General features: G+C 40.7%; 2 protein-coding genes across 2 annotated transcripts; one reads left to right on the forward strand and one right to left on the reverse strand.

Annotated features, from left to right (window-relative positions):
* Positions 1-33: 33 nt before the first annotated feature.
* LOC102720635 (tubulin-folding cofactor D) lies at positions 34-8,550 on the reverse strand. Its single transcript, XM_015841897.2, has 17 exons — positions 8,182-8,550; positions 7,199-7,746; positions 6,863-6,965; positions 6,421-6,606; positions 5,525-5,707; positions 5,286-5,402; positions 5,047-5,151; positions 4,680-4,850; positions 4,345-4,560; positions 3,974-4,172; positions 3,671-3,876; positions 2,752-2,976; positions 2,109-2,660; positions 1,445-1,714; positions 1,287-1,328; positions 752-934; positions 34-659 (listed from the first exon to the last, which is right to left on the reverse strand). Exons 1-17 carry the CDS (start codon positions 8,449-8,451, stop codon positions 363-365), a joined length of 3,873 nt encoding a protein of 1,290 aa, XP_015697383.1. The 5' UTR covers positions 8,452-8,550; the 3' UTR covers positions 34-362.
* Positions 8,551-8,631: 81 nt separating this feature from the next.
* LOC102720912 lies at positions 8,632-11,394 on the forward strand. Its single transcript, XM_006661875.3, has 6 exons — positions 8,632-8,798; positions 8,885-8,940; positions 9,038-9,161; positions 9,847-9,953; positions 11,045-11,111; positions 11,198-11,394. The coding sequence occupies exons 1-6, from the start codon at positions 8,717-8,719 to the stop codon at positions 11,275-11,277; spliced, it is 516 nt and encodes a 171-aa protein (XP_006661938.1). The 5' UTR covers positions 8,632-8,716; the 3' UTR covers positions 11,278-11,394.

Here is an 11,394-nt window from a genome sequence, read left to right on the forward strand (position 1 = left end):
AAAGGAACAACACTTGTAGCATTTTGGGCTAGGCTGAGAACCTCACATGAAATTTGGAAACATCATCGATGCATCTGAATAACAATGAATCATCACACCGACAGTGTTCATAGATTCAAGCCCTCTGCATAACCTTCACCGTTCCACTCATCTGAACTAGCAGTCTTTTTCCTAAAAAAGAAATGGATATAAATCCTTTGGCAAAAAACGCTAAAACAAAATAGCCAAGTGTTTCAGCAAGGTTTCTACACAGGTGTAATTGTGTAACTGGACAGTAGTAGTAGTGTACAAGTGTCGCCTCAACACTTCCGTCAAAAAAAAAAAAAAACACAAGAAAAGGCGAACCAACGGCTTCGTCGTCTCTAGTATCCACTAAAATCAACCAGGGAAGAGTAAGATTTGTTCTCGTCGGCTGAAGCAGCGTCTCTGTCGTCAGTTTTCCTCCTCGTCTCTCCGTTCCCGGGCTGCTTCTGTGGAGCGGAGGCACCGAAGCCAGCCATCCCGTTCAGCTCCGCCCTCTTGCGCCGAGCTTCCTCCACGTCCCCATCCCAGCATGTCTCCGCGAGGACTTCCTGGGCTTTGTCCATATTTTCAGCTGAAATCAAACCATCGTTTTGCAGCAGCACGAGGTACACCTGATCAGCTGCAGCCTTCCGGATCTGCAAGATGGCAGGATAGCTTATGGGCTCAATTTATCAAATGCATGGTTTTTTTCTGGACTTCTTAAGCAGCAAATGGTGATGTTAATTACCTTGGGGTATCTATGGCCTAGGAAAGTGAGGAGCTGAGAGAATGCCCTGCGGCCACTTGCATCCATCTGTGAAGAGATATATCCGAGTATGGAGAGACCTGCGCTTAACTTTGCGAAGTCCTTCGATCCCTTCAGCTCTGGGCCCAGCGATTTTATCAGTCCGCTGTAGAACTCACCATGCCCCTGTCCAATGTCGCAAGACCAGAAGGTATTTAATACCTTGTAAATCATAAGATGATATGGAGTTTCTTTCTGTAATACCATGAACTGACCCAGTTTCTGTAGTTATTTCCTACTGTATGGACTCTCGAGTTATAAATCTAAGCTAGGAAAGTATGATGCAGTAAGAAAGTTTTGTGCTCTGAATTCTGATTAGTGATGTTCTATTTCTTTCTTTACTGTGCCTCTCAATTTTAAAGGCCTAACAAAATGATCTGCTGTGTTCATTTTTCACTCACAAATGTGTCACAGCAAACTTTCCAGCCTCTTAACGATGCATGGCATACTAAGTACAACATTGATAAGATAAACTCACCTCACCCAAGAAAACCTTTTTACTGAGGAGAGTCTCAACAGTCTGCATACAGTTAAGAAAGAGGAGTATGTGTCAAACAAGTGTATAGAATCATTTGAAAATTTATTGGTTGGAATCGTTAATTGAAATGTGTTGCTCGGCAATATAGTTTCAGTTACCTTCAATGTGGGTGTAACAACACGGTCACACTTCTGGAAATGCTCAAGAACCCATAGAAGGTCACAACTCAATAGATATTCTCTATTTTTCCCTTCATCATTTGTATTGACATTTGAATCTTGAAGATAATCTACTAAAGCTGATGTTGAAGCTTTCCTCAAAGATTCCTGCAATCCCCCAGTAGAAATCACAAGCCCAGAAAGCACAGGCTTGCTGTAACAGCTGACCTGAAGAAGCTTTACAAATCGTGGATATGATACTGTAGGAACCTAACCAAGGAAATCGCTTGTCAGTCAAATCTAGATAACAATACTAACCACCAGGTCAAATAGTATGTGCACAATGGTGACAAACGAACTGGCCATAAAAATCATTACTGGGGAAATAATGGTTCAAAAAAATATATATATATCTAATAAAGCAATATAAAAACCAGTTATTCAAGAAATAGACAAATTTATGAGTCAAGGTCACTATAAATCTAAACCCTTAAGAATTCATTTTCATGATAAACTATAGTTTAGAGGAACAAAAATAAATTGGTGACCATCAAGGAATTAAGAGATCAGATTAAACGCCACCTCAGCTAGTCTCACAGCAACCACAAGGCCAGCATTAGAAGCAATATTTAACAGAAAGATAAATTGATGAATAATCACTTACTGCCCACTCCAAATCTGCAGTATTGGGTATAATTTGTTCCAGTAGCTCCCTGTATGGTAAAAATGGAACGAACTGTTCCTGATTGTAAAGAATCCTGTTCAGAGTTTTGACTGCAATTTCTCTTATCTTATCTATTTTCTCAACTGCCTGTTTTGCAATGCCTGCGACCAGATCTTGTGCAATGCTAGAATCAAATAGATGGCCTCTGGTGTTAACTGCATTCACGTCCATGTTACTCGATTCAGAATCATGCTCAGCAACTAAAGATATTTTCACAGAAATACTATCTCTCTTGCAGAGGATAAATGTGCACCGTACTAGTGCATCCATTGCAGCTTCACGTACCCAAGAACCCACATCCCCTCTGTTATCTACAGCATAATCGTCAAGTGCTCTAAATAAAGCTTGCATGACCTTATCTTTAATGTATGAATATATGGCATCTCCAAAATTTGAGCTGTGTTCAACATCAGATGTTAATGTTTCACAAACCGAAATTAACCCCCTGACAGAGTTCACACGTGTTTCAGCATCAGGGTCATCAGGCTTATCCTACATATTAATGAGAACAGAGTTTCAGCTCCAGCATCCCAGAGGCAAGTCAACAGAATGAGTTAATGTTTGGATCAGGTACTCTTATTACCTCAATTGTGCATGAGCTGCACAGCTTACTTATGACAGGCATCCATTTTAATACCAAGAACTCATATGGTAATGTTCCAAGGGCTAGTGCTGCACCTCGTCTTGCAGCAACATTTGGGTCATCTAGAAGGGCCACATACTTCGAGATGATGTCATTAGCAATCTTTTCACGGGAAGAAACCAGATATGTTGGAATAAAATGTTTCAATGCATCAACAGCAGCACACTGAACAAAATAGTGAACAACACTCAGTCTAAAGCACTGATGAGCCAGTCAATTCTTGTACTATATTTAGTGCCATATCAAACAACACGTTAACAAGACATAAGATACAGCTGATTGCTCACAAGATAGCTTGAGTGAATAATTGACATCCAGAGGCCCATATTGCTATCTTCTCTCTCCGTCCCAAAATATAAGCATTTATAAGATTTGAATTTTGTACCACAATGTAAGCATTTCTAATACTATTCATAGTACTACTTATCACATCAATCACTTCAGATTCAATTTTTTTCCCCATTTTATCCCCCGCATACCCTCTTACCTCTATTCATTCCTTATTTATTTAGGGTATGGTAGTCTTTTATCCTCAACCTTAATCCTGGCTAAACAACCTACAAATGCTTGTATTTTGGAACAGAGGTATAATAAATTACTAAAACAGAGAAAAGAGCCACCATGTTCGCCATCAGGCCCTATATATTACTATGTCAATGGAGAAAAGGATAACGGTATACATTGTTGATTACACAATGGGTCTAGGTTATAATGGCGTGGATTGATTGAATCTAGAATTGTATTTTTTTAAAAAATAAACCAGAGAATCAGAAAAATATAGTAGACTGTAGTCTAACTCAGCATAATTACACGGGAAACTATTCAGTTAATTGCTAACACAAGGCCAAGGAAAGCTCACCTGTATTTGAGCATTGGGATGCCTCAAATTCTCATTAAGGGTTTCTAACAAACTTTTCTTTGTCTTCTCATTCAATGTTATCCCAGCCATAGATATACATGCAATGAATCGGGAAACAGCAGAGCGCATTATCTCTCCTCCTTTACCTCGATAAAGGCGAGCCTTTTCGATTGCAGGGACAATTCCTGCCAAAGCTTTCTGCATGTCTACAGAATAAAGAACACAAGTGTGAGGGAGTTTAAAAGGGTAAACGATTTAGATAAAAGGTATTGCAAGAGATAATCTAGATAATAGATCACTTACCTGTGGTAAAAGCAAAACCAAGTTGATACAACTTCAAAGCAATCTCACCAGCAGCTAAAGTGGCCCCATGTCGAGTGCACAAATCTGATGAGAGAGTGCAGGGAACTAACTTTTCAAGGGCATATCCAGCAAAGTAGTTAATATCATACTGTACAAGCACAGAAAGGGCCTGAGCAGCCAACTCTCGCAAGCTTCTCTCCTAGAAACGAAATAAGTTCTATCAACATCATGTCCAACAAAAGCAACAAACTAAGACAGTGGGCCAAGAGATCAAATATCATGAAAATTTGTTTAGATTGAAGCATGCAAAGTCAGAAAACATATATAATGTGGGAATATGAAACAACTAAAAGGTCACAGAACTACAGTACCCAGTGGGATATTTTGTTGCATAGTAGCTCCTCTGCAAATGGATAAAGATACTCCTTATATTGAGCAACAAAAATAGCAACATTCAGATAAGAGTTTGATCGGGAAGCCAGTGCGAAATAATCTGCTGCATTCACAATATCAATGCCATGCGGAAAATTTCCCTGTCTTCCAACGTTCTCTTGAAAGGCAGCAGAAGCAGCTCTTCTACAATTAACCTGCATCATATGCATAAGGACACAAAGGATTCGGCAATTAAAAAAGACACTAAAATGCTGGAGAAGGCATCACAAAATCTAGATACTACAAATTAATAACTAAATCAGAATGAACTTGCCTCTCGATCATAACATGCAACCATTAGAAGGTGGGGAGCAAGTTGTTGCAATACAGCCTTCATGTCAAAATTGGTATAGGCTCGACCAAATGCCCAACAGACATATGCTGCAGCATCTCTTACATGTGAACCAATGCTATGTGGACCTCTTCGTACATCATAGTGTAAGGCCTGCAGAGCTAAAGTTGTGTCACTGGATTTGCGTCAAATATTTATCAGGATATAGGCAAGATCTGCTCAACCAAATATTCAGAAAACATTCTGATTGTCAAGTAAAGATTAGAGAAAACATGCAACTCTGAGCATCTAAAAGAATGTATCATCGGACATATGTATAAGTGGTATTCCGTACTAGTCTAGTATGTACCTTTATTATAACAGGAATAACATCAGGAAAGCTAGAAGGCAGCAACAGCCCTCTTCGAGCAAGTTCAGCCAAAGCCAAGCAACCGCCGTGCCAGGAACCATCACCCTTCAGAATCGAAAAGTAAAAAGCTACATGCTTGTGATTTACTCAATACTTGCACTTTTGAAAGGTAAAGATGGAAACCAAGAGATAGTTAAAAATTCAAATGATGTCTTGAAGTCCATGAGTTCATCACAGACCTCCCCAGGAGAAAAAAGCTGCAAGACTGATGATAGAACTTCCTCTGACAGTGCAGGAGTTAAACGTGCAGTTATCCTACCAACTCCTTTGGCAGCAGACCATCTCACAATAGTGTCCTAGAGAAAAAATCAACAAAAATTACTACAGAACTCAAGGTTAAATAGAAAGAGGAATAAGTACAACATGATCCAGAAAACATTTCAAGTCTTTACAAAATGATATTAGGTTGACAACATACAGAATCCCTCAAACCAGTCAATAGTAAGTCAATAATCTCTTCCACGATTTCTGGAACATCCATATCTTCTTCTAAAGAAGATGTGTCTGTCTGGTCAATGTTCACTTGTTGGGCTGAAACACTTGAAGATCCACTTCCATCAGTAGAAGCTGAAAGATTTGCACCCAGTGAACTACTTGTCGACTGCATGAGGGAACAAATTAGCATAATGGTGGAAACATCACCTTACAACCCACAAAATGAAAGTAATGATAAAAAAGAAAGCAAACACAATAGCGTCCGATTAACGAACTTAAAACATGAAACGACTGTTCTGCATTAGTCATGTGAGAAACCGGAAGCTTAATCACAGGTAGATATTAAGCCAAGATTTATTTCCAAGTTTCAACAGGCTTCAGCAGGTAAACCCATAAATCCCAAGAAAGAAACAGTATTTTTGTAAGATTGTCGAAAAGGTAATAGATGATAAATTAATATCAAACTATGTTTATTGCCTTTACTGAGCAGGATTGGCGTTCTAGGATTGAAGACAAGCTCTTTTCCGACTACTATATGAATGGTTTGTATATATACATTTAACAATTAACAAATAGTTACCATGATTTTAATATGATCAGGAGTTGTGCACAGTGCAAATAAATATAATCAGACTGATGTCTTATTAAATTCAGTGGTGAACTGTATAATAATAGGATGCTCCAGTAATAAACTGATGTTTACTCATACCAGGAACTTCACTAAAGGACATATTGATCAACAAAAATAATGTAAAAGTTCTAAAGTTGCATCAACTACATAAAATAGTTATTGAACCCCAGCAACGATCTAAAAGGAAAGGACAAATTACGAGTAATGGTTGAGATACAGATTTACTAACAATTATAGAAATTTAAAACCTGATAGCGCCATGACGGCGAATGGGGAGGCAAGCTAATGAGTGCAACTCGCTGCGCCAGTTTGACCAGAAATTTTCTAAGGAGAGAGCTTCTGGCTGCAATACTAGTCTTCATCACAACTGAACAATCATTCCAAATACCAGGACCAGCATCACCAGCATCACATAGCACTCTCCGGTTACCAATCTGCAGCAGGTGGAAGCACAAAGAAGGCAATAAGGAAAATTTAGTGATTGTTCTTTATGAAAAGTTAAAAGTCATCTTTATTCCCATCTGACAACAGCCTAAAAGAACAACACATGTCAAACAAGATTGCATGTTAGATAAAAGACAAATGGACAATAGTGTACTAAATAGTAAATACTAAAGAAAACGCTATCTCTACTACATGTGCAGCATGATGCTCAGTTCAAAAGTAAAAAATAGTTAAGGTAGAACAAACCTTAAATATTGATGCTAACGCTTCCACTATACCAATTGATCTAAATTGATCCACAAAGTCATCTGTGACAGATAATAAGGTCCTTTGCGCCCATTCCATAAAACTGAAAAACAGAATCGAGGTAACTCAAAACATTGTTCGCTATCATATAGCACAGAACTACACTAAAATAGCTAACACAATATGTTGCATTCATTTCAGAGAACATAAATATTCAAGGTAGTGATAGAAACAAGACAGTTCTCCAGCGATAGGATAGCCTCAAAGGTACTAAAGCAATTTGAAATTAAAATGGATGAGAGCTGTAAGTTGTAACAAAATAGTTGCAAGGATAACCTGCTGAAAACCTTCGGCATGTCTGGACGAGTCAAGAGCCTTGCGAGCAGCAACCCTGACATCCTTCTCATTGGACCAGAACTGCAGAGATAATCCTTACAGATATCCAATATCCTTGTCACAAGTGGAACAGTTTCAGGCCCATCCATGTGATCAGTGGTAGCAATGCTTGTATCCACACTGGAGATATCAAATGGGATCAAGACCAGTATATAAAGCCACAATAGAACAACACACTTAGTCTCCATTTCCCCTGTGCTCTCTTGCCTAAGAGCTGTTGCTGAGCTCATTTTATGACACTTCTCAAGGAGCGCGACTGCAGGCTCAAGATCTGAAACTTGGTGGGGGAAGAACTTGATTACGCTCTTGTACCCACATACTGTGACCAGAGTGTAGATGATAATACACAGAGGCTTGATTATGTCAAGGAGCTCATTGGCGCCAGCCCCTAGTTCCATTGTTTTGGAACGGACTAATAGCATGAGTGGTGAGACAATATCCTCTAGGTATGGCTCTAGGAGTTGACCCTCCTCTTGATATTTATCCATCTATTCACAAGAAAAGAAAAGGATGGCATTTATTTGTACCAAGCTCAAGTAGGAAGGATTTGGCATATAGTTCATAGATTGATAAAATGTAATTGCTTCAGTGTACAATTGCTAACTAGTAAAAGCAAACAGCTTAGATTGCATCCTATATAGCTCGACTAATTTCGGTGAAACACAATAAAATTCAAATAGTAGCTAGTGAACAGTAAGCCGACAGCTAAAATTCTGTGCAACTAATTCAGATTTGGTAATGCATTTGGTCGCTGAAACTGTGCAACAGGATTACAGGACTGAAATCTTCTCTAATCCACAGCAAGTTATTAACCGAACCAAAATGTAGAGCATTGTTACTAGAAACAGCCATCCTTCTTGTGGAGATCTACATGTCAGCGAAATGGAGCATTTGGGGGAGAGGGGTTAGCAAAAGGAGCATACAATGGAGCGGATCCTTTGCACATCGGCGGGTTCTGCGACGCCACCGGCGTCGACGATGCGGCGGAGGATGGCGGAGACGACCTCCCACTCCTGGAGGAAGTACCTGCGCAGGACGACCTCCTTCGAGTCGTGCTCATCGTCGTCGGCAGCGGCGGCGGCGGTGGCAGTGGGATCAGCAGAGGCATCGACATCGGCAGAGGCCGTGGAGGGGCCTGACGAGACAGACGTAGGAATGGTGGCGCCACCTGCGCCGGCGGCGGCTTCCTCCATCGCCGGAGCCCGAGGAAGCGGCGGCGGTGCGCTGGTGGTTGCGGACTTCGAGAGCGTGCGCGAGGCGGCGGCGCCGTTGAGCTCTGCTTGAAACACAAAACTACGTCTTGCGAGCTTGAAAGCGGATTTTCATTTTCTGTGTTCATAACACTGGAGGTGTATTCCATTCCTACGAGAAAGAAAAGCGTCTTCGTCTTCCCGAACTGATCTCTCATTTCCTTCCCCGCGAGCCCCGGCGACCGGAGCCTCCTCGCCGTCGGCCAGGATGCAGCAGCGGCGCCCCGCCGCCGGCCGGCCCTCCGGGACGGACGGCTCCGACTTCTCCTACCGCATGGTCGTCGACTCCCGTAAGCACCCCAGTTCCGAACTCCCAAACCCTCGCTACCCATCCGCTGCGAATTCACCTGTACCCTGTCCGTGCGCGCCATTGCAGGGTACCAGAGGGTTGCCGACGGCAGATCCCGCCTCGGCCGACTCATCCTCGTGCAGGTGACCTCAGCACTTGCCTGCAACTCAGATCGTCGCTTGCTCTGACAGGTTGCTATCCTGTAAATCTGTAATCGTTGCTGTTTCATTACTTCTTCAGGCTCTGCACCAAGTGGCCGGGGGTGCCCTGCTGTTGCTGGCTCTGGCGAAGGGCGTGGAGATGAACAAGTTTGCCGTGATGTCTGTGGCTGCAGGACTGCTGGCCATTCTGCTGGGAGAAATAGGTGAGCTCATGAATTTAGTCTCAATTGCTCTTATTCCAGGAAATAGATCGGAATAACAGTCTTACAGAAAAACAACAACAGCTAGAACAGGAAACAGTATAGAGAAAATCATCAATAGCAATGCTGGTTACTGCACTTTGCGATGTAGGAGAATGGCGACATAAAGGAGGATGATCCAAAATTTCATGATCTGTTGGGTAGTGCCATTTTGGTTCAATAGAGGCAGAAAACCAGATTTACTAGTTGACATCCAAACCATGCACCTTTCTTAGTAGAGAATAGTATGACACAATACACACTCCTGCATACTTCACCAGTGATCATGTTAGAACCAGCAATGGCAGTGCCGTTAAATCATACATCACGTATGGCCTTTGATAGTGCCAGCAAATTACTGCAATTCACACGAAAGGCAAAAGCCTAACACCTTTTTGGGGAACAACCTCAACCAATCTCCCAACATAGGTAAGAGTGATTGATTTTTTATAATTATCCTAAACTTTTATACCCCTACCAGTCCACAAATGTGCTTTATCAGTGAAAACTGAAGAAATAGTACTGTAGACTTGGAGTCCACTTAACACGTGCCTTTACAATTTACATCCATTTTATTCGGTCACTCTGTCAGATTGTCTTTCAGACTTTTCAGTTGCATTACACATGATCTTGTTCTGGTGTTCCACAGGACGGAGGCGAACTATCGCTGTGCTGCTTCGGCTGTATACAAGCTTGTCATCAATTGCTGTTGCATTCTCTGTTACATGCATTATTCGGTCAGAGTTGTTATTCAAGGTTTGGACAAACGAAATTTAGAGCCCCAATATTTTTCTTCAAGTAACTTTTGTAAGTTATATAATGCTCTATTTTCCATCTTGTCACAATATACAAGTAAAACCATGGACTAAAACTTTTTCAACTTGGTTGAAAAAGAAAACTATCTTTTCAAGACTGGCTCTTCTTTAGTCTTGTTGTTCCATGAGCTATTTCAGAAACAAACTCAAGCTGGGGATTTGGGGTAGTCCAATTATGAAGCAAATAAACATTTAAGTAAAAGTTCTGGAAAAGCTATAGCTGGTTAACCCCAAGTTAGTGTTCCACCTTATGACTTTATTTTCACATCCTAAGAGTTACTAAAGTATGAAATAGGCAAACTCTAGTTTGAGAAGTATAATTTCCATAGATGCAATCTGAAACCTGGTTATGCTGTACTGCTGAGAAGTGTACGTCTACCAAGTCATGGCAGAACAACATGAAAAATGGGGAATTTATTGCTAGTCCTAGACTCTAGGATGTGAGTTCAAGTTTCCCTTTAGGAGCTGGAGAACTTATGATTCAATTCAAGTCTTTGCAACAGTCTAAATTAAGGACCAAGCGTAATAGAAATTTAATTGTCGTACAAATCCGAGAGCAGCACTACATTGAGCATATAACAGCAGTAGATTTGAGGGGTTTCAGAAAGAGTTTCTTGATATTTTTATAATCTATGTGAAAGGTGATTGATGCTAAAACAATGACTTAGACATGTGTGTACTATGAATTTTCCTTGATACTTATTTTGTAATCAACTATTTTACATCAATATTCTTGTTTCAGTTGAGGTTGATTTGGTGTTGGAATCTAAATATATATATCAAATAAATATGAATTGGATATCCTAGTCTGAACATTTTGGGGAGCAGATTTGCTTTTGAATTATGGCCATTCAAAAAGTTTGTGTGAACCATCTCTTCTCACTTTCTTGCCTTCTGTCTCTGATTTGCTAACGCATATTATCTGCACTTTGCAATTCCATTTTGGCACACTGGAGCATGAATTGATTGTTGGTTTACCAAATCCTTCTTCCATGGCACATTACTTACTCATTGCCAACTGTTTTTTTCTAGATCACGAAGCAAAATACATCATCCCTAACAAGCCATGAACTACTGGAGGCCGTTCGTGTTGCTCTTGGTAAGTGCTAGATTGCTCACTTAAAAATTGACGATAATATCCGTCGTGTAACTCCTGCCATCTATCCCCTTTATTACTATTGCCAGGTGTCCTGCTTCAACTGGTGGTTATCGCTACAACAAGCAGGCTTCTGCAAAATATGTCTCCTCCCAGGAGAGCTTCATGAACGTTGTGATATGGCAGTTGTGCTTTACCGTTAGAAACTGCTAGTGATACTTCTTTTTGTACTTGTGGAACTTGCAAGAGACATGTAATGAATGAAGGGGCAATCGGTTCACAAATC

The sequence above is a fragment of the Oryza brachyantha genome, chromosome 10 (genome assembly GCF_000231095.2).
Source record: "Oryza brachyantha chromosome 10, ObraRS2, whole genome shotgun sequence".
NCBI lineage: Eukaryota > Viridiplantae > Streptophyta > Magnoliopsida > Poales > Poaceae > Oryza > Oryza brachyantha.